The following is a 23,591-nucleotide window of genomic DNA, read 5'->3' as shown; positions in this document are numbered from 1 at the left end:
AGGGTCAGAGTCAGAGTCAGAGTCAGGGTCAGGGTCAGGGTCAGGGTCAGAGTCAGAGTCAGAGTCAGGGTCAGGATCAGGATCAGGGTCAGGGATGGGATCAGAGTCAGAGTCAGAGTCAGGGTCAGGGTCAGAGTCAGAGTCAGGGTCAGGATCAGGATCAGGGTCAGGGTCAGGATCAGGATCAGGGTCAGGGTCAGGGTCAGGGTCAGAGTCAAGGTCAGGGTCAGGGTCAGGGTGAGGGATGGGATCAGGATCAGAGTCAGAGTCAGGATCAGGATCAGGGTCAGGATCAGGGATGGGATCATGATCAGAGTCAGAGTCAGAGTCAGAGTCAGAATCAGGATCAGGGTCAGGGATGGGATCAGAGTCAGAGTCAGGGTCAGGATCAGGGTCAGGGTCAGGGTCAGGGATGGGATCAGGATCAGAGTCAGAGTCAGAGTCAGAGTCAAGGTCAGGTTCAGGGTCAGGATCAGGATCAGGATCAGAGTCAAGGTCAGGGTCAGAGTCAGGGTCAGGATCAGGATCAGGATCAGGGTCAAGGTCAGGATCAGGGTCAGGGTCAGGATCAGGGTCAGAGTCAGGGTCAGAATCAGGATCAGGGTCAGGATCAGGGTCAGAGTCAGAGTCAGGGTTAGGGTCAGAGTCAGGGTCAGGTTCAGGATCAGAGTCAGGGTCATGGTCAGGTTCAGGGTCAGAGTCTGAGTCAAGGTCAGGGTCAAGGTCAGGGTCAGGGTCAGGGATCAGGATCAGAGTCAGAGTCAGGGTCAGTGTCAGGGATGGGATCAGGGTCAGAGTCAGAGTCAAGGTCAGGGTCAGGATCAGGATCAGAGTCAGAGTCAGGATCAGGGTCAGGGTCAGGATCAGACTCAGAGTCAAGGTCAGGGTCAGGGTGAGGGATGGGATCAGAGTCAGAGTCAGGATCAGAGTCAGAGTCAGAGTCAGGATCAGGATCAGGGTCAGAGTCAGAGTCAGGATCAGGATCAGGATCAGGATCAGGATCAGGGTCAGGATCAGGATCAGAGTCAGAGTCAGAGTCAGAATCAGGGTCAGGGTTAGGGTCAGGATCAGATGTGAGTCAGAGTCAGGGTCAGGGTCAGGATCAGAGTCAGAGTCAGAGTCAGGGTCAGGATCAGGGTCAGGATCAGGATCAGAGTCAGGGTCAGGGATGGGATCAGGATCATAGTCTGGGTCAGGGTCAGGGTCAGAGTCAGTGTCAGGATCAGGGTCAGGGTCAGGATCTGACTCAGAGTCAAGGTCAGGGTCAGGGTGAGGGATGGGATCAGAGTCAGAGTCAGGATCAGAGTCAGAGTCAGAGTCAGAGTCAGAGTCAGAGTCAGAGTCAGGATCAGGGTCAGAGTCAGAGTCAGAGTCAGGATCAGGATCAGGATCAGGGTCAGGATCAGGATCAGAGTCAGAGTCAGAGTCAGAGTCAGGGTCAGGATCAGGATCAGGGTCAGGGTCAGGATCAGGATCAGAGTCAGAGTCAGGGTCAGGGTCAGGGTCAGAGTCAGGATCAGGATCAGGATCAGGGTCAGAGTCAGAGTCAGGATCAGGATCAGAGTCAGAGTCAGGGTCAGAGTCAGAGTCAGTCAGGATCAGAGTCAGGGTCAGAGCTGGGTCAGGGTCAGAGTCAGAGCCAGGATCAGGGTCAGGATCAGAGCAGGGTCAGGGTCAGAGTCAGAGTCAGAGTCAGAGACAGAGTCAGGGTCAGGGTCCGGGTCAGGGTCAGGGTCAGGGTCAGGGATGGGATCAGGATCAGAGTCAGAGTCAGGGTCAGGGTCAGGGATGGGATCAGGATCAGCATCAGAGTCAAGGTCAGGGTCAGGATCAGGATCAGGATCAGAGTCAGAGTCAGAGTTAGGATCAGGGTCAGGGATGGGATCAGGATCAGAGTCAGAGTCAGAGTCAGGATCAGGGTCAGGATCAGAGTCAGAGTCAGAGTCAGGATCAGGGTCAGGGTCAGGATCAGGATCAGAGTCAGGGTAAGGGTCAGGATCAGAGTCAGAGTCATGGTCAGGGATGGGATCAGGATCAGAGTCAGAGTCAGGATCAGGGTCAGGGTCAGGATCAGAGTCAGTGTCAGAGTCAGAGTCAAGGTCAGGGTCAGAGTCATGGTCAGGGTCAGTGTCAGGGATGGGATCAGAGTCAGACTCAGAGTCATGGTCAGGGTCAGGGATGGGATCAGGATCAGAGTCAGAGTCAGGGTCAGGGTCAGAGTCAGAGTCAGGATCAGGGTCTGCGTCAGGATCAGAGTCAGAGTCAGGATCAGGGTCAGGATCAGGATCAGAGTCAGGGTCAGAGTCAGAGTCAGAGTCAGGATCAGGGTTAGGGTCAGGGTCAGGATCAGAGTCAGGATCAAGGTCAGGGTCAGGGTCAGGGTCAGAGTCATGGTCAGGGTCAGGGATGGGATCAGAATCAGAGTCACAGTCAGAGTCAGAGTCAGGATCAGGGTTAGGGTCAGGGTCAGGATCAGAGTCAGGATCATATTCAGGGTCAGGGTCAGGGTCAGGATCAGGGTCAGGATCAGAGTCAGAGTCATGGTCAGGGTCAGGGATGGGATCAGGATCAGAGTCAGAGTCAGAGTCAGGATCAGGGTCAGGGTCAGGGTCAGTATCAGAGTCAGGGTCAGGATCAGGGTCAGGATCAGAGCAGGGTCAGGGTCAGAGTCAGAGTCAGGATCAGGGTCAGGGTCAGGATCAGAGTCAGGGTGAGGGATGGAATCAGGATCAGAGTCAGAGTCAGAGTCATGGTCAGGGTCAGGGATGGGATCAGGATCAGAGTCAGAGTCAGAGTCAGGATCAGGGTCAGGGTCAGGGATGGGATCAGGATCAGAGTCAGAGTCAAAGTCAGGATCAGGGTCAGGGTCAGAGTCAGAGTCAGGATCAGAGTCAGAGTCAAGGTCAGGATCAGGGTCAGGGTCAGAGTCAGAGTCAGAATCAGAGTCATGGTCAGGGTCAGGGATGGGATCAGGATCATAGTCAGAGTCAGAGTCAGAGTCAGGATCAGGGTCAGGGATGGGATCAGGATCAGAGTCAGAGTCAAGGTCAGGGTCAGGGTCAGGGATGGGATCAGAGTCAGAGTCAGGGTCAGGGTCAGAGTCAGAGTCAGGGATGGGATCAGGATCAGAGTCAGAGTCAAGGTCAGGGTCAGTGATGGGATCAGGATCAGAGTCAGAGTCAGAGTCAGGGTCAGGATCATGGACAGGGTCAGGATCAGGATCAGGATCAGGGTCAAGGTCAGGGTCAGGGATGGGATCAGATTCAGAGTCAGAGTCAGGGTCAGAGTCAGAGTCAGAGTCAGGGTCAGGGTCAGGGTCAGGGTCAGGGTCAGGGTCAGGGTCAGGGTCAGAGTCAAGGTCAGGGTCAGAGTCAGAGTCAGAGTCAGGGTCAGGATCAGGATCAGGGTCAGGGATGGGATCAGAGTCAGAGTCAGAGTCAGGGTCAGAGTCAGAGTCAGGGTCAGGATCAGGATCAGGGTCAGGGTCAGGATCAGGATCAGGGTCAGGGTCAGGGTCAGAGTCAAGGTCAGGGTCAGGGTCAGGGTGAGGGATGGGATCAGGATCAGAGTCAGAGTCAGGATCAGGATCAGGGTCAGGATCAGGGATGGGATCAGGATCAGAGTCAGAGTCAGAGTCAGAGTCAGAATCAGGATCAGGGTCAGGGATGGGATCAGAGTCAGAGTCAGGGTCAGGATCAGGATCAGGATCAGGGTCAGGGTCAGGGTCAGGGTCAGGGTCAGGGATGGGATCAGGATCAGAGTCAGAGTCAGAGTCAGAGTCAAGGTCAGGTTCAGGGTCAGGATCAGGATCAGGATCAGAGTCAAGGTCAGGGTCAGGGTCAGAGTCAGGGTCAGGATCAGGATCAGGATCAGGGTCAGGATCAGGGTCAGAGTCAGGGTCAGAATCAGGATCAGGGTCAGGATCAGGGTCAGAGTCAGAGTCAGGGTTAGGGTCAGAGTCAGGGTCAGGTTCAGGATCAGAGTCAGGGTCATGGTCAGGTTCAGGGTCAGAGTCTGAGTCAAGGTCAGGGTCAAGGTCAGGGTCAGGGTCAGGGATCAGGATCAGAGTCAGAGTCAGGGTCAGGGTCAGTGTCAGGGATGGGATCAGGGTCAGAGTCAGAGTCAAGGTCAGGATCAGGATCAGAGTCAGAGTCAGGATCAGGGTCAGGGTCAGGATCAGACTCAGAGTCAAGGTCAGGGTCAGGGTGAGGGATGGGATCAGAGTCAGAGTCAGGATCAGAGTCAGAGTCAGAGTCAGAGTCAGGATCAGGATCAGGATCAGGGTCAGAGTCAGAGTCAGGATCAGGATCAGGGTCAGGATCAGGATCAGGATCAGAGTCAGAGTCAGAGTCAGAATCAGGGTCAGGGTTAGGGTCAGGATCAGAGTCAGAGTCAGAGTCAGGGTCAGGGTCAGGATCAGAGTCAGAGTCAGAGTCAGGGTCAGGATCAGGATCAGGATCAGGGTCAGGATCAGGATCAGAGTCAGGGTCAGGGATGGGATCAGGATCAGAGTCTGGGTCAGGGTCAGGGTCAGAGTCAGAGTCAGGATCAGGGTCAGGGTCAGGGTCAGGATCAGACTCAGAGTCAAGGTCAGGGTCAGGGTGAGGGATGGGATCAGAGTCAGAGTCAGGATCAGAGTCAGAGTCAGAGTCAGAGTCAGGATCAGAGTCAGAGTCAGAGTCAGAGTCAGAGTCAGGATCAGGATCAGGATCAGGATCAGGGTCAGGATCAGGATCAGAGTCAGAGTCAGAGTCAGAGTCAGAGTCAGGATCAGGATCAGGGTCAGGGTCAGGATCAGGATCAGAGTCAGAGTCAGAGTCAGGGTCAGGGTCAGGATCAGAGTCAGAGTCAGAGTCAGAGTCAGGATCAGGGTCAGGATCAGGATCAGAGTCAGGGTCAGGGTCAGGATCAGGGTCAGGATCAGAGTCAGAGTCAGAGTCAAGTTCAGGGTCAGGGATGGGATCAGGATCAGAGTCAGAGTCATCGTCAGGGTCAGGGATGGGATCAGGATTAGAGTCAGAGTCAGAGTCATGGTCAGGGTCAGGGATGGGATCAGGATTAGAGTCAGAGTCAGAGTCATGGTCAGGGTCAGGGATGGGATCAGGATCAGAGTCAGAGTCAGAGTCATGGTCAGGGTCAGGGATGGGATCAGGATCAGAGTTAGAGTCAGAGTCATGGTCAGGGTCAGGGATGGGATCAGGATCAGAGTCAGAGTCAGAGTCATGGTCAGGGTCAGGGATGGGATCAGGATCAGAGTTGGAGTCAGAGTCATGGTCAGGGTCAGGGATGGGATCAGGATCAGAGTCAGAGTCAGAGTCATGGTCAGGGTCAGGGATGGGATCAGGATCAGAGTTAGAGTCAGAGTCATGGTCAGGGTCAGGGATGGGATCAGGATCAGAGTCAGAGTCAGAGTCATGGTCAGGGTCAGGGATGGGATCAGGATCAGAGTCAGAGTCAGGATCAGGGTCAGGGTCAGGATCAGAGTCAGAGTCAGAGTCAAGGTCAGGGTCAGGGTCAGAGTCAGAGTCAGAGTCATGGTCAGGGTCAGAGTCAGCGTCAAGGTCAGGGTCAGGGTCAGGGTCAGGGATGGGATCAGGATCAGAGTCAGAGTCAGGGTCAGGGTCAGGGATGGGATCAGGATCAGCGTCAGAGTCAAGGTCAGAGTCAGGGTCAGGGTGAGGGATGGGATCAGGATCAGAGTCAGAGTCAGGATCAGAGTCAGGGTCAGGATCAGGATCAGAGTCAGGGTCAGGGTCAGGGTCAGAGTCAGGATCAGGGTCAGGGTCAGGGTCAGGATCAGAGTCGGAGTCAAGGTCAGGGTCAGGGTCAGGGTGAGGGATGGGATCAGGATCAGAGTCAGAGTCAGAGTCAGAGTCAGAGTCAGAGTCATGGTCAGGGTCAGGGATGGGATCAGAGTCAGAGTCAGAGTCAGAGTCAGGATCAGGGTCAGAGTCAGGGTAAGAGACAGGGTCAGGGTCAGAGTCAGAGTCAGTGTCAGGATCAGGGTCAGGGTCAGGGTCAGAGTCAAGGTCAGGGTCAGGGTGAGGGATGGGATCAGGATCAGAGTCAGAGTCAGAGTCAGAGTCAGAGTCAGGATCAGGATCAGGATCAGGGTCAGGATCAGGGATGGGATCAGGATCAGAGTCAGAGTCAGAATCAGGATCAGGGTCAGGGATGGGATCAGAGTCAGAGTCAGAGTCAGGGTCAGGGATGGGATCAGGATCAGAGTCAGAGTCAAGGTCAGGGTCAGTGATGGGATCAGGGTCAGAGTCAGAGTCAGAGTCAGGGTCAGGATCAGGATCATGGACAGGGTCAGGATCAGGATCAGGGCCAAGGTCAGGGTCAGGGATGGGATCAGATTCAGAGTCAGAGTCAGGGTCAGGGTCAGAGTCAGAGTCAGGGTCAGAGTCAGAGTCAGGGTCAGGGTCAGGGTCAGAGTCAAGGTCAGGGTCAGAGTCAGAGTCAGAGTCAGGGTCAGGATCAGGATCAGGGTCAGGGATGGGATCAGAGTCAGAGTCAGAGTCAGGGTCAGAGTCAGAGTCAGGGTCAGGATCAGGATCAGGGTCAGGGTCAGGATCAGGATCAGGGTCAGGGTCAGGGTCAGGGTCAGGGTCAGGGTCAGAGTCAAGGTCACGGTGAGGGTGAGGGATGGGATCAGGATCAGAGTCAGAGTCAGGATCAGGATCAGGGTCAGGATCAGGGATGGGATCAGGATCAGAGTCAGAGTCAGAGTCAGAGTCAGAATCAGGATCAGGGTCAGGGATGGGATCAGAGTCAGAGTCAGGGTCAGGATCAGGATCAGGGTCAGGGTCAGGGTCAGGGATGGGATCAGGATCAGAATCATAGTCAGAGTCAGAGTCAAGGGTCAGGTTCAGGGTCAGGATCAGGATCAGGATCAGAGTCAAGGTCAGGGTCAGAGTCAGGGTCAGGATCAGGATCAGGATCAGGGTCAAGGTCAGGATCAGAGTCAGGGTCAGGATCAGGATCAGGGTCAGAGTCATGGTCAGAATCAGGATCAGGGTCAGAGTCAGAGTCAGGGTTAGGGTCAGAGTCAGGGTCAGGGTCAGGTTCAGGATCAGAGTCAGGGTCATGGTCAGGTTCAGGGTCAGAGTCTGAGTCAAGGTCACGGTCAAGGTCAGGGTCAGGGTCAGGGATCAGGATCAGAGTCAGAGTCAGGGTCAGTGTCAGGGATGGGATCAGGGTCAGAGTCAGAGTCAAGGTCAGGATCAGGATCAGAGTCAGAGTCAGGATCAGGGTCAGGGTCAGGATCAGACTCAGAGTCAAGGTCAGGGTCAGGGTGAGGGATGGGATCAGAGTCAGAGTCAGGATCAGAGTCAGAGTCAGAGTCAGGATCAGGATCAGGATCAGGGTCAGAGTCAGAGTCAGGATCAGGATCAGGATCAGGATCAGGATCAGGATCAGGGTCAGGGACAGGATCAGGATCAGAGTCAGAGTCAGAATCAGGGTCAGGGTTAGGGTCAGGATCAGAGTCAGAGTCAGAGTCAGAGTCAGGATCAGGATCAGGGTCAGGGTCAGGATCAGGGTCAGGGTCAGGATCAGGATCAGAGTCAGAGTCAGGGTCAGGGTCAGGATCAGAGTCAGAGTCAGAGTCAGGGTCAGGATCAGGGTCAGGATCAGGATCAGAGTCAGGGTCAGGGATGGGATCAGGATCAGAGTCAGGGTCAGGGTCAGGGTCAGAGTCAGAGTCAGGATCAGGGTCAGGGTCAGGATCAGACTCAGAGTCAAGGTCAGGGTCAGGGTGAGGGATGGGATCAGAGTCAGAGTCAGGATCAGAGTCAGAGTCAGAGTCAGAGTCAGAGTCAGGATCAGGGTCAGAGTCAGAGTCAGAGTCAGGATCAGGATCAGGATCAGGATCAGGATCAGGGTCAGGATCAGGATCAGAGTCAGAGTCAGAGTCAGGGTCAGGATCAGGATCAGAGTCAGGGTCAGGGTCAGGATCAGAGTCAGAGTCAGAGTCAAGTTCAGGGTCAGGGATGGGATCAGGATCAGAGTCAGAGTCATCGTCAGGGTCAGGGATGGGATCAGGATCAGATTCAGAGTCAGAGTCATGGTCAGGGTCAGGGATGGGATCAGGATCAGAGTCAGAGTCAGAGTCATGGTCAGGGTCAGGGATGGGATCAGGATCAGAGTCAGAGTCAGAGTCATGGTCAGGGTCAGGGATGGGATCAGGATCAGAGTCAGAGTCAGAGTCATGGTCAGGGTCAGGGATGGGATCAGGATCAGAGTCAGAGTCAGAGTCATGGTCAGGGTCAGGGATGGGATCAGGATCAGAGTCAGAGTCAGAGTCATGGTCAGGGTCAGGGATGGGATCAGGATCAGAGTCAGAGTCAGGATCAGGGTCAGGGTCAGAGTCAGAGTCAGAGTCAGAGTCAAGGTCAGGGTCAGGGTCAGAGTCAGAGTCAGAGTCATGGTCAGGGTCAGAGTCAGCGTCAAGGTCAGGGTCAGGGTCAGGGTCAGGGATGGGATCAGGATCAGAGTCAGAGTCAGGGTCAGGGTCAGGGATGGGATCAGGATCAGCGTCAGAGTCAAGGTCAGGGTCAGGGTGAGGGATGGGATCAGGATCAGAGTCAGAGTCAGGATCAGAGTCAGGGTCAGGATCAGGATCAGAGTCAGGGTCAGGATCAGGATCAGAGTCAGGGTCAGGGTCAGGGTCAGAGTCAGGATCAGGGTCAGGGTCAGGATCAGAGTCGGAGTCAAGGTCAGGGTCAGGGTGAGGGATGGGATCAGGATCAGAGTCAGAGTCAGAGTCAGAGTCAGAGTCAGAGTCATGGTCAGGGTCAGGGATGGGATCAGAGTCAGAGTCAGAGTCAGAGTCAGGATCAGGGTCAGAGTCAGTGTAAGAGACAGGGTCAGGGTCAGAGTCAGAGTCAGAGTCAGAGTCAGAGTCAGGATCAGGGTCAGGGTCAGAGTCAAGATCAGGGTCAGGGTCAGGGTGAGGGATGGGATCAGGATCAGAGTCAGAGTCAGAGTCAGGATCAGGATCAGGATCAGGATCAGAGTCAGGATCAGAGTCAGAGTCAGGATCAGGATCAGGATCAGGGTCAGGATCAGGGATGGGATCAGGATCAGAGTCAGAATCAGGATCAGGGTCAGGGATGGGATCAGAGTCAGAGTCAGAATCAGGGTCAGGATCAGGATCAGGATCAGTGTCAGGGTCAGGGATGGGATCAGGATCAGAGTCAGAGTCAGAGTCAAGGTCAGGGTCAGAGTCAGGGTCAGGATCAGGATCAGGGTCAGGGTCAGGGTCAGGGTCAGGGTCAGGATCAGGGCCAGAGTCAGAGTCAGGGTCAGAGTCAGGGTCAGGATCAGGGTCAGGGATGGGATCAGGATCAGAGTCAGAGTCAGGATCAGGGTCAGGGATGGGATCAGGTTCAGAGTCCGAGTCAGAGTCAGGGTCAGGATCGGGATCGGGGTCAGGGTCAGGGTCAGAGTCAGAGTCAGAGTCAGAGTCAGAGTCAGGATCGGGATCGGGGTCAGGGTCCGAGTCAGAGTCAGAGTCAGGATCAGGATCAGGATCAGGGTCAGAGTCAGGTCAGGGTCAGGGATAGGATCAGGATCAGGATCAGGATCAGGGTCAGAGTCAGGTCAGGGTCAGGGATAGGATCAGGATCAGGGTCAGAGTCAGAGTCAGGGTCAGAGTCAGGATCAGGATCAGGGTCAGGATCAGGGTCAGGGATAGGATCAGGGTCAGAGTCAGGATCAGGGTCCGATCTGGGGCCAGAATCTGAGTTGGGGCGAGGTCAGGATCACCATCGGTGGCCGTGCCTTCAGCTGCCGAGGCACTAAGCTGTGGGATTTCCTCCCTAAACCTCTCCGCCTCTCTACCTCTCTCTCCTTTAAGACATTCCTTGAACGCTGCCTCGTTGACCAAGTTTTTCATCATCTGTCCTAATATCCTCTAATGTGACATCAAATTTCAGTTGATAATGCTCCTGTGCAGTGCCTTGGGACAGTTTAGTACACTAAAAGCACTATATAAATGCAAGCATTTGTTGTTGAGGGAGAGGGACTGAGGGACACCAGTCAGTGTACAGATATCTTCCTTGAGGAGAGACTGAGGGACACCAGTCAGTGTACAGATATCTCCCTGAGAAAGAGGGACTGATAGACACCAGTCAGTGTACAGATATCTCGCTGAGGGAGAGGGACTGAGGGACACCAGTCAGTGTACAGATATCTCCCTGAGGGAGAGGGACTGAGGGATACCAGTCAGTGTACAGATATCTCCCTGAGAAAGAGGGACTGAGAGACACCAGTCAGTGTACAGATATCTCCCTGAGGGAGACAGACTTAGGGACACCAGTCAGTGTACAGATATCTCCCTGAGAAAGAGGGACTGAGCGACACCAGTCAGTGTACAGATATCTCCCTGAGAAAGAGGGACTGAGGGACACCAGTCAGTGTACAGATATCTCCCTGAGAGGGACTGAGGGACACCAGTCAGTGTACAGATATCTCCCTGAGAAAGAGGGACTGAGGGATACCAGTCAGTGTACAGATATCTCCCTGAGGGAGAGGGACTGAGAGACACCAGTCAATGTACAGATATCTCCCTGAGGGAGAGGGACTGAGGGATACCAGTCAGTGTACAGATATCTCCCTGAGGGAGACAGACTTAGGGACACCAGTCAGTGTACAGATATCTCCCTGAGAGAGAGGGACTGAGAGACACCAGTCAGTGCACAGATATCTCGCTGAGGGAGAGGGACTGAGGGATACCAGTCAGTGTACAGATATCTCCCTGAGGGAGACAGACTTAGGGACACCAGTCAGTGTACAGATATCACCCTGAGTGAGAGGGACTGAGAGACACCAGTCAGTGTACAGATATCTCCCTGAGAGAGAGGGACTGAGGGACACCAGTCAGTGTACAGATATCTCCTTGAGAGAGAGGGACTGAGAGACACCAGTCAGTGTACAGATATCTCCCTGAGGGAGAGGGACTGAGAGACACCAGTCAGTGTACAGATATCTCCCTGAGGGAGAGGGACTGAGGGACACCAGTCAGTGTACTGATATCTCCCTGAGGGAGAGGGACTGAGAGACACCAGTCAGTGTACAGATATCTCCCTGAGAGAGAGTGACTGAGGGACACCAGTCAGTGTACAGATATCTCCCTGAGAGAGAGGGACTGAGTGACATCAGTCAGTGTACAGATATCTCCCTGAGAGAGAGGGACTGAGGGACACCATTCAGTGTACTGATATCTCCCTGAGGGAGAGCGACTGAGGGACACCAGTCAGTGTACAGATATCTCCCTGAGAGAGAGGGACTGAGAGACACCAGTCAGTGTACAGATATCTCCCTGAGAGAGAGGGACTGAGGGACACCAGTCAGTGTACAGATATCTCCCTGAGAGAGAGGGACTGAGAGACACCAGTCAGTGTACAAATATCTCCCTGAGACAGAGGGACTGAGAGACACCAGTCAGTGTACAGATATCTCCCTGAGAGAGAGGGACTGAGAGACACCACTTAGTGTATAGATATCTCCCTGAAAGGAGAATGAGAGGCACCATCAGTGTACAAATATCTCTTTGAGAGAATGGGAACTGAGAGACCCCAGTTAGTGGACAGTAAGTTAATATTATATCGCTGAATTGCATTGGAGTTTTTTGAGATTGTAACTAGCAGAATAGATAAGGGGCGACTAGTGGATGTGGTGTATTTGGATTTTGAGGAAGCATTCGATAAGGTGCCATGCAAGATTTTAAACAAAATTAGGGCTCATGGAATTGGGAGTAATATACGAGAATGGATTGAACATAAGAAATAGGAGCAGGAGTCGGCCATTTGGCCCCTCGAGCCTGCTCCGCCATTCAATAACATCATGGCTCAGAGGGTTGTAAATCTGTGGAATTCTTTGCCCCAGAGAGCTGTGGAGGCTGGGTCACTGAATATATTTAAGGTGGAGCTAGACAGATTTTTGAGTGATAAGGGAGTAAAGGGTTATGGGGAGCGGGCAGGGAAGTGGAGCTGAGTCCATGATCAGATCAGCCACGATCTTATTGAATGGCGGAACAGGCTCGAGGGGTCAAATGGCCGACTCCTGCTCCTATTTCTTATGCTCTTATGTTCTTCACTCCAGGCTCCAGCTGCCTCCGTTGTCAGGGAGACGCTGATGTTTAAATCTCCCTCCAGCTGCTCCACTGCAATTATATCGGGCCCTGGTGAGACCACACCTGGAGTTTTGGTCTCCTTACCGAAGGAAGGATATACTTGCCATAGAGGGAGTACAACAAAGATTCATCAGACTGATTCCTGGGATGGGGGGATTGTCCTCTGAGGAGAGATTGAGTAATCTAGACCTAATTTAGAAGAATGACAGGTGATCTTATTGAAACATACAAAATTCTTACAGGGCTTGACAGGGTAGATGCAGGGAGGATGTTTCCCCCTGGCTGGGAACTCTAGAACCAGGGGTCACAGTCTCAGGATAAGGGGTTGGCCATTTAGGGCTGAGATGAGGAGAAACTTCATCACTCAGAGGGTGGTGAATCTTTGGAATTCTCTACCCCAGAGGGGTATATTCAAGACAGAGATCGATAGATTTTTGAATATTAAGGGGATCAAGAGATTTGAGGATAGTGCGGGAAAGTGGAGTTGAGGTCGAAGATCAGCCATGATCTTACTGAATGGCGGTGCAGGCTCGAGGGGTAAAATGGCCGACTCCTGCTTCTAATTCTGATGTTATTATTAGTTAATGAGTTAAACAGCCATCTGAATAGAATACATGTTGCTGATTCTGGGTTACCTGAAGTTGGGATTGTATTTTATTTCCATGTTGACGACCTTGATGTAGTCCTGGCCTCCTCGAGTACAAATGTCCCGCTGTAGGATCGGCTTCAGACCGTGATCCAGCTTCTCTGTTACATCCTGTGAAGAGATGATGTGCAACAAGTAGCTTTCTTTTACACTTGATGATTCCTCTGAACGCAAGAACATCAGAATTAGGAGCAGGAGTAGGCAGGAGTCGGCCACGCGGCCCCTTGAGCCTGCTCCGCCATTCAATAGGATCTTCTATCTCACTCCCCTTTCCTGTACGATCCCTATGTCCCTTGATTCCCCTTCTAGGGTCCGTTCCTCTACCCCCAGTGATAAATATTGCACAATGAAATATAAAATCCAGAACTGCATTACAGCCCACAGTAAGGGGTTAATTCAGACATTGTAGCCGAAAATCACACATTCTCAAGAGACTGGACAATGGCACAGATTGCTATACGAATGCTTTTTGTCTGGAAAAGATACAAGAACATTCAAACACCATCATCATCAGAGGCAATCCCTCGGAATCGAGGAAGACTGGCTTCCACTCCCAAAGTGAGCTCTTTGGTGGCTGAACAGTCCAATACGAGAGCCACAGACCCTGTTACAGGTGGGACAGACATTTGTTGAGGGGAGGGCGTCGGTGGGGCTGGTTTGCCGCGCGTTCCTTCCGCTGCCTGCGCTTGGCCTCCTCATGCTCTTTGCGTTGAGACTCGAAGAGCTCAACGCCCTCCCAGATGGACTTTCTCCACCTCGGGCGGTCTGCGGCCAGGGTCTCCCAGGTGTCGGTGGTGATGTCACACTTTACCAGGGAGGCTTTGAGGGTGTCCATATAACGTTTCCGCTGTCCACCTTTGGCTCGTTTACCGTGAAGGAGCTCCGCATAAAGCATTTGCTTAGGGGTTCGTTTACCTTAAGGGGTTGCATTGTGCAGGCCCAGACAATGAGCCGGATCCATGAACCATTTGAATACGAATGCCACCAGAAATCAACATCTACGTATGCAGTCACCTTGGGAAGGTTGCATTGTCAGAAAGACCTTATCATGCAGACAGGCTGTGGTCAAGGTAATCATGGACAATGACCCTAACCGAGGAACAATTAGCATTAAGAGTGTTTCTGCTCGAGACATTCACACATTTAATACTGCCATTGTGTTCACCTGAGGGCAACAGGAAATCTATTTCATGATATTGCAAGTTGGATTATGTATAAAGAAGAGCCACTTCGAAGAAGGAAGAACAGTGTTTGGACAGTTGACAAGAAGGATGCAAGCTGGTAACTTAGTCCAGGCCTACAATCAACATCAGGGGCTAGACTTTCCACTTTTGTGCAGATCGATCAAAAATGGGTGTTATTTCCAGCGGGGGCGGTGAAAATGGGTTTTGAGATCGCCGGATATCATCCATTTTCAAAACCCTAACTTTCCATTTTTGAAAATGGCCGCTACCGCGAGCAATGTGAAATGGGTGTTTGTGTTAAGTTTTTTTGATCTTCTGCTGTGAAGTGTCGCCAACCAGAGCAACAGCATGGCAATACTCATTTCCCGCATTTCAGGAGATCAGGGGGTCATCATTTCATGTGTATAAGAGGAGACAGAGAGAGAGGGAGCAGAGAGGGACTGAACACGTGTGTGGGTGTGGTGTGTGCCTCTTTGGCTGTTGTGGGAGGCACAACAGAGATTCACCAGCAGCAAAAAGTCTACTCAGCACAAAGAAAGTAGTTGGCACCGAGTTTTTGAAGAAAAAATATTTAACATGGAAAGGATGGAGGAGGCGACCCAGCATGCTTTGGAGCCTGAGGACACTGGCAAAAGCAGTGAGCTGGGAGAAGAACAATTGGGAGGACACAAAAGAGCAAGGAGATTCTCGGACAAGGCAAATGCCTCGCTCATGCAGGAGGTCAAGTCACGCTGAGGTCAATTGACCCAAGAAGGGCGTAGGAAGCCCACCCCAAAGGCCTACCAGAGGATTGGCCGAGATAGCCAAGATGGTCTCGTCGGCGACCAACAAAGTGCATGAGGGCAACCAATGCCGCAAGCGATGGAACGACCTTGTCGGATCCGCCAGAATAAATATTAAATTTATTTACATAGAAACATAGAAAATAGGTGCAGGAGTAGGCTATTCAGCCCTTCGAGCCTGCACCGCCATTCAATAAGATCATGGCTGATCATTCACCGCAGTGCCCTTTTCCCGCTTTCTCTCCATGCCCCTTGATCCCTTTAGCCGTAAGGGCCATATCTAACTCCCTCTTGAATATATCCAATGAGCCGGCATCAACAATTCTCTGCGGTAGGGAATTCCACAGGTTAATAAATCTCTGAGTGAAGAAGTTTCTCCTCATCTCAGTCCTAAATAGCTTACCCCTTATTATGTCCCCTGGTTCTGGACTTCCCCAACATCGGGAACATTCTTCCTGCATCGAACCTGTCCAGTCCCGTCAGAATTTTATATGTTTCTATGAGATCCCCTCTCATCCTTCTAAACTCCAGTGAATACAGGCCCAGTCGATCCAGTCTCTCCTCATACGACAGTCCAGCCATCCCGGGAATCAGTCTGGTGAACCTTACATGTACGTATATATTTATATAATTGGAATTGTAAGTGTAATGAGTGATTAAAATCAGATGTGATGTCTTGCCGGGAAGGTTGTACTCAAAGCCTGCGGTCACGGTGTACGTCTTTAGGTAAAGAATGCTAGTTTTCATAATAATCATGATTACATCTGTCGGTTATGTGTTGTATCAGTCTCTGTGACAGTACCTAGCAATGATCTCACGCAATGATCTCATGCCATGTAGTGCTGGTGTTACCTTTTATAGAGGAAGCTTTCGAAGAATAGGGCCGAGCAGAGGCGAACGGGTGGTGGGTCACCAGTCATCATCGAGCTCACTGACATCAAGGAGAGGAGCTGGCTCTAGTGGGGGAGCCATCACCGGTCGGCCACGCAAGCGGCTGCACAACCTGATGTGATGCCACGTGAGTAAAGTTCCATTTCGTGATGTAAAGCCGAATGGCCTACTCCTGCACCTATTTTCTATGTTTCTATGGCCCTAAGTTTCCACATGCGGCAAAACAGGCGATCCTCCGAGCTGGGCGCCTGTTTTTCGCGCCGAAAACGGCGCCTGAAAAAAAACGCGCTATTCTCGAGCGCTTTGCAGCTCGATGTCTGCTTGGCGCGGCGCCCAGGGGGCGGAGCCTACCACTCGCGCCGATTTTGTAAGTAGGAGGAGGCGGGTACCATTTAAATGAGATTTTTTCGTGCCGGCAACCCTGCGCGTGCGCGTTGGAGCGTTCGCGCACGCACAGTCTGAAGGAAACATTGGCACTCGGCCATTTTTGTAGTTCTTTGTCGCTGTTCAATTTTGAACATTTTTTAATAAAAGCACATTGCCCTTCCATGATCAGCACTGAGGCTTCTTGCAGCAGTGAGAAGGCTGCAGGGAGCCTCAGAAGTTGAGGCAGCCGTTTCCCGACGGGCCCGACCGACGGCAGGAGGGCCTTCCCCCACCCCTGCCATCGGGAATGGCTGCCTCCTCACTGCCTCCCCCCCTCCGCTGCCGTCAGGAATGGCTGCCTCAACTTGTGAGGCTTTCTGCTGCCTTCTCCCTGCCTGAAGCACTTTCACACAGGTAGGAACATGGTTTATTTAATCTTTTCTTTGCTTATAAATTTTTATTCAGGTTGGATTTATTTGTATAATATTTGTAAAAGTATAACTAAGGATTTATTGTAGAATGTAACGACTTCCCCTCCCCCCCCCCCCACCTCGTTCCCGACGCCTAATTTGTAACTTGCGCTTGATTTTTTAATGTGTAGACAAGGTTTTTTCAGGCCTACAAAAATCTTCACTTGCTCCATTCTAAGTTAGTTTGGAGTACGTTTTCACTGTGGAAACTTTCAAATCAGGCGTCAGTGGCCGGACACGCCCCCTTTTGAAAAAAAAATTCTGTTCCAAAGTGAAACTGTTCTACCTGACTAAACTGCAGAAAACTTAAATGTGGAGAATTGCGATTTCTAAGATAATCCGTTCTCCAGCAGTTGCTCCTAAAAATCAGGAGCAAATCATGTGGAAACTTGGGGCCTATGTTTCTATATTTCTATGCTGTCCCATCAAACATGTTTTGCGCAAGTTTACTTTCGTAATCTATCTTTCCTTTCTTTATTGCTTTCTTAGACATTCTTTGCAGTCGTTTAAAATTTTCCCAATCTTCTAGTTTCCCACTAACCTTGGCCACCTGATACGCATTGGTTTTTAATTTGATACTCTCCTTTATTTCCTTGGTTATCCACAGCTGGTTACCCCTTCTCTTACCGCCCGCCCTTTTTCACTGGAATATATTTTTGTTGAGCACTATGAAGGAGCTCCTTAAAAGTCCTCCACTGTTCCTCAATTGTGCCACCGTTTAGTCTGTGTTCCCAGTCTACTTTAGCCAACTCTGCCCTCATCCCACTGTAGTCCCCTTTGTTTAAGCATAGTACGCTCATTTGAGATACTACTTCCTCACCCTCAACCTGTATTACAAATTCAACCATACTGTGATCACTCATTCCGAGAGGATCTTTTACTAGGAGATTGTTTATTATTCCTGTCTCATTACACAGGAGCAGATCTAAGATAGCTTGCTCCCTTGTAGGTTCTGTAACATACTGTTCTAAGAAACAATCCCATATGCAGTCTATGAATTCCTCCTCAAGGCTACCCCGTGCAATTTGATTTGACCAATCGATATGTAGGTTAAAATCCCCCATGATTACTGCTGTTCCTTTTTCACATGCCTCCATTATTCCCTTGATTATTGTCCGCCCCACCGTGAAGTTATTATTTGGGGGCCTATAAACTATGCCCACCAGTGACTTTTTCCCCTTACTATCTCTAATCTCCACCCACAATGATTCAACATTTTGTTCATTAGAGCCAATATCATCTCTCACAACTGCCCTGATATCTTCCTTTATTAACAGAGCTACCCCACCTCCTTTCCCTTCTTGTCTATCTTTCCGAATTGTCAGATACCCCTGTATGTTTAATTCCCAGTCTTGGCCACCCTGCAACCACGTTTCTGTAATGGCCACCAAATCATACCCATTTGTAATGATTTGTGCCGTCAACTCATTTACTTTATTTCGAAAGCTGCGTGCGTTTAGGTAGAGTGTTTTAATACTAGTTTTTAAACCATGATTTTTAGTTTTGACCCCTCCTGCAGCCCCTTTATATTCATACATATTGTCCCTTCCTATCACCTTGTGGTTTACACTTACCCCAGTGCTACTCTGCTCTGTTGCCTCCTGCCTTTTGCATTCTTTCTTGGGGTCCTGTTCAGCTGAGCTCTCACCCACTCTAACTAGCTCAGAGTCCTCTCCTGGGTTCCGAATACTTCTCGCATTGAGGCACTGAGCTTTCATGCTTGCCTTTTTATTACACTTTGACCTTTTAGAATTTTACTGTACAGTGGCCCTTTTTGTTTTTTGCCTTGGGTTTCTCTGCCCTCCACTTTTACTCATCTCCTTTCTGTCTTTTGCTTCTGTCTCCATTTTGTTTCCCTCTGTCTCTCTGCATTGGTTCCCATCCCCCTGCCATAGTAGTTTAACTCCTCCCCAACAGCACTAGAAAACACTCCCCCTAGGACATTGGTTCCGGTTCTGCCTAAGTGCAGAACGACCATTTTGTACTGGTCCCACCTCCCCCAGAACCGGTTCCAATGCCCCAGGAATTTGAATCCCTCCCTGCTGCACCACTGCTCAAGCCACGTATTTATCTGAGCTATCCTGCGATTCCTACTCTGACTAGCATGTGGCAGTGGTAGCAATCCCGAGATCACTACTTTTGAAGTCCTACTTTTTAATTTAGCTCCTAGCTCCTTAAATTCGTCTCGTAGGACCTCATCCCGTTTTTTACATGTATCGTTGTTACAAATGTGCACCATGACAACTGGCTGTTCACCCTCCCTTTTCAGAATGTCCTGCACCCGCTCCAAGACATCCTTGACCCTTGCACCAGGGAGGCAACATACCATCCTGGAGTCTCGGTTGCAGCCGCAGAAACGCCTATCTATTCCCCTTACAATCGAATCCGCTATCACTATCGCTCTCCCACTCTTTTTCCTTCCCTCCTGTGCAACAGAGCCAGCCACGGTGCCATGAACTTGGCTGCTGCTGCCCTCCCCTGATGAGTCATCCCCCTCAACAGTACTCAAAACGGTGTATCTGTTTTGCAGGGGGTTGACCGCAGGGGTCCCCTGCACTACCTTCCTTGCACTGCTCTTCCTGCTGGTCTTCCATTCCCTAGCTGGCTGTGGACCCTTCACCTGCGGTAAGACCAACTCGCTACACGTGCTACTCACGTCATTCTCAGCATCGTGGATGCTCCAGAGTAATTTCACCCTCAGCTTCAATTCCGCAACCCGGTCCGTCAGGAGCTGGAGGCGGATACACCTCCCGCACACGTCGTCGTGACCTTCCTGACTTGGAAATATATCACTGTTTCTTCATCGTTGCTGGGTCAAAGTCCTGGAAGACCTTCCCTAAGATATCAATCAACTGGTCAGGTGGGCAGAACAGTGGCAAATGGAATTTAATCCGGAGAAGTGTGAGGTTTTGGTCTCCTAATCTGAGGAAGGACGTTCTTGCAGTTGAGGGAGTGCAGCGAAGGTTCACCAGACTGATTCCCGGGATGGCAGGACTGACATATGAGGAGAGATTGGATCGACTGGGCCTGTACTCACTGGAGTTTAGAAGGATGAGAGGGGATCTCATAGAAATATATAAAATTCTGACGGGATTGGACAGGTTAGATGCAGGAAGAATGTTCCCGATGTTGGAGAAGTCCAGAACCAGGGGTCACAGTCTAAGGATAAGGGGTAAGCCATTTAGGACCGAGATGAGGAGAAACTTCTTCACTCAGAGAGTTGTTGATGCCAGTTCATTGGATATATTCAAGAGGGAATTAGGTATGGCCCTTACGGCTAAAGGCATCAAGGGGTATGGAGTAAAGCAGGAAAGGGGTATTGCAGCGAATAATCAGCCATGATTTTATTGAATGATGGTGCAGGCTCGAAGGGACAAATGGCCTTCTCCTGCACCTATTTTTCTATGTTTCTATGTTTCTATGTAATGCATTTGGGGAGGGCTAACAAGGAAAGGGGTTACACATTAAATGGTAGGACATTGAGAAGTGTAGAGGAACAATGGGACCTTAGAGTGCATGTCCACAGATCCCTGAAGGTAGCAGGCCAGGTAGTTAAGAAGGCATACGGAATACTTGCCTTTATTAGCCGAGGTATAGAATACAAGATCAGGGGAATTATGCTTGAACTGTATAAAATACTGGTTAGGCCACAGCTGGAGTACTGCGTGCAGTTCTTGTCACCGCATTACAGGAAGGACATGATTGCACTGGAAAGGGTACAGAGGAGATTTACGAGGATGTTGCCGGGAGTGGAGAATCTTAGCTATGAGGACAGATTGGATAGACTGGGTTTGTTTTGCTTGGAACAGAGGAGGCTGAGGGGAGACCTCATTGCGGTGTATAAAATTATGAGGGGCCTAGATATAGTGGATAGAAAGGTTCTATTTCCCTTAGCAGAGGGGGCATAAATTTAAAGTAATTGGAGGGAGGTTCAGAGGGAATTTGAGGGGAAATTTCTTCACACAGAGGGTTGTGGGGGTCTGGAACTCACTGCCTGAAAGAGTGATGGAGGCAGAAACGCTCACCACATTTAACAAATACTTGGATGTGCACTTGAAGTGCCGTAACCTGCAGAGCCGAGAGCTGGAAAGTGGGATTCGGCTGGGTAGCCTCTTGTTGGCCGGCGCAGACACGATGGGCTGAAATGGCCTCCTTCCGTGCTGTAACATCTCTGATTCTATGATATGTTAATTCTAACAGCAATGTGAGAATACATTCCCCACACAGACTGCAGTGGTTAAAGGCGGCGGCTTATCACCAGCTTTTAAATTAGGGATGGGCAATAAATGCTGGCCTTGCCAGCGATGCCCACATCCCATGAATGAATTAAAAAAGCACTGTCCAATTAAACACTCCCAGGGCAGGTACAGCACGGGATAGATACAGAGTAAAGCTCCCTCTACACTGTCCCATCAAACACTCCCAGGGCAGGTACAGGGGGTTAGATACAGAGTAAAGCTCCCTCTACACTGTCCCATCAAACACTCCCAGGGCAGGTACAGGGGGTTAGATACAGAGTAAAGCTCCCCCTACACTGTCCCATCAAACACTCCCAGGGCAGGTACAGCACGGGTTAGATACAGAGTAAAGCTCCCTCTACACTGTCCCATCAAACACTCCCAGGGCAGGTACAGCACGGGTTAGATACAGAGTAAAGCTCCCTCTACACTGTCCCATCAAACACTCCCAGGGCAGGTACAGCACGGGTTAGATACAGAGTAAAGCTCCTTCTACACTGTCTCATCAAACACTCCCAGGGCAGGTACAGCACGGGTTAGATACAGAGTAAAGCTCCCTCTACACTGTCCCATCAAACACTTCCAGCGCAGGTACAGCCCGAGATTAGATACAGAATAAAGCTCCCTCTGCACTGTCCCATCAAACACCACCAGGGCAGATACAGCACGGGTTAGATTCAGAGTAAAGCTCCCTCTACCTGTCCCATCAAACACCACCAGGGCAGATACAGCATGGGTTAGATTCAGAGTAAAGCTCCCTCGACATGGTCACACTGTCATACTCTGTACTCACATGGAGTAGGACTGGATATCCCATTCGGATGGCAGTCTCCATTGTGCTCATGTAGTTGGGGTCTGTTGACAGGACAATGTGCAGGTTCTTGGCTTCCATGTTTGTGATCCATTTGCTGGCCTGGCCTTGTGGGTCGATGAGTAATGGCCAGCGCTCACCCATCTTTACCAGGATCGCATTCTCTGTCGAGTAATTGTCAGGAGGCAGACCCTTATTCTGTAAATTGCGAATCTGATGAGCGAATATATTGCTTTATTTTTGAGTAACCTGTTATTAGCAGAACACTGAAGTAGAAAGCAGAGCTGAATCACTCCCAAAGTCATTCTCCCATCCTTCATTAGCTTAACATATTCCCTTGTCTTCTCCTCCCTCCCTCACTCCTACCCCAATCTGTCTCTTGAATCTTCCTCAAGCTCTTGCAATCCTTTTCACTTTCTCCATGTCTAGCCACTACTATCCCGTCTCTGAGTCCTCCTTCCACTATCTGATTAGTAACTTGAACTAGCATCACATGAATCTGTAAATTGCTATGATCCTCTCATGCAACAAGCGAAGCGATGCATTTACTCCTTGTTTGTCTCTGAGATGGTTATGGTCCCTCCATGACTGACATCAAACTGTCGACCAGCTCCTTCCAGAATCTACCACTGTCTCCCAACATCTCCCATTATCTCCCAACATCTCCCACTGTCTCCCAACATCTCCCAGTGTCTCCCACTGTCTCCCAGTGTCTCCCACTGTCTCCCAACATCTCCCACTGTCTCCCAACAGCTCCCAACATCTCCCACTGTCTCCCAATATCTCCCACTTTCTCCCAACATCTCCCACTATCTCCCACTGTCTCCCAACATCTCCCACTGTCTCCCAGAGTCTCCCAGTGTCTCCCAACATCTCCCACTATCTCCCAGAGTCTCCCAACATCTCCCACTGTGTCCCAATATTTCTCACTGTCTCCCAACATCTCCCACTGTCTCCCAACATCTCCCACTGTCTCCCAACATCTCCCACTATCTCCCAGAGTCTCCCAACATCTCCCACTGTGTCTCAATATTTCCCACTGTCTCCCAACATCTCCCACTGTCTCCCAACATCTCCCACTATCTCCCAGAGTCTCCCAACATCTCCCACTGTCTCCCAACATCTCACACTATCCCCGAGTCTCCCAACATCTCCCATTGTATCCCAACATCTCCCTCTGTCTCCCAACATCTCCCACTGTCTCCCAACATCTCCCACTATCTCCCAGAGTCTCCCAACATCTCCCACTATCCCCCAGAGTCTCCCAACATCTCCCATTGTCTCCCAACATCTCCCTCTGTCTCCCAACATCTCCCACTGTCTCCCAACATCTCCCATTGTCTCCCAACATCTCCCACTATCTCCCAGAGTCTCCCAACATCTCCCACTGTCTCGCAACATCTTCCACTGTCTCACACTGGCTCCCAACATCTCCCACTATCTCCCAGAGTCTCCCAACATCTCCCACTGTCTCCCACTGTCTCCCAACATCTCCCACTGTCTCCCAACATCTCCCAATGTCTCCCAGAGTCTCCCAACATCTCCCACTGTTTCCCAACATCTCCCACTGTGTCCCAACATCTCCCACTGTCTCCCAACATCTCCCAGAGTCTCCCAACATCTCGCACTGTCTCCCAACATCTCGCACTGTCTCACACTGGCTCCCAACATCTCCCACTATCTCCCAGAGTCTCCCAACATCTCCCACTGTCTCCCAGAGTCTCCTAACATCTCCCAATGTATCCCAAATCTCCCACCGTCTCCCAAATCTCCCACTGTCTCCCAACATCTCCCACTGTCTCCCACTGTGTCCCAACATCTCCCACTGTCTCCCAACATCTCCCAGAGTCTCCCAACATCTCCCACTGTCTCCCAACATCTCCCACTGTCTCACACTGGCTCCCAACATCTCCCACTATCTCCCAGAGTCTCCCAACATCTCCCACTGTCTCCCAGAGTCTCCCAACATCTACCAATGTATCCCAACATCTCCCACTGTCTCCCAACATCTCCCACTGTGTCCCAACATCTCCCACTGTCTTCCAGAGTCTCCCAACATCTCCC

The 23,591-nt window shown here is 51.0% G+C and overlaps 1 protein-coding gene across 3 annotated transcripts in view; it reads right to left on the bottom strand.

Moving 5' to 3' along the window:
* LOC139267496 (dynein axonemal heavy chain 6-like) overlaps positions 1-23,591 on the bottom strand; it is a 729,921-nt gene that overhangs the window by 470,607 nt on the left and 235,723 nt on the right. For all 3 annotated transcript variants that reach the window (XM_070885895.1, XM_070885898.1, XM_070885896.1), the window contains 2 exons: positions 21,510-21,740; positions 12,775-12,896 (listed from right to left, as the gene is read on the bottom strand). In XM_070885895.1, coding sequence (XP_070741996.1) covers positions 12,775-12,896; positions 21,510-21,740 — 353 coding nt within the window. The remainder of the gene's footprint in view (positions 1-12,774; positions 12,897-21,509; positions 21,741-23,591) is intronic.

This window comes from Pristiophorus japonicus, chromosome 7 (assembly GCF_044704955.1).
Source record: "Pristiophorus japonicus isolate sPriJap1 chromosome 7, sPriJap1.hap1, whole genome shotgun sequence".
Lineage (NCBI taxonomy): Eukaryota > Metazoa > Chordata > Chondrichthyes > Pristiophoridae > Pristiophorus > Pristiophorus japonicus.
This window is presented reverse-complemented; position numbering and strand designations above follow the sequence as displayed.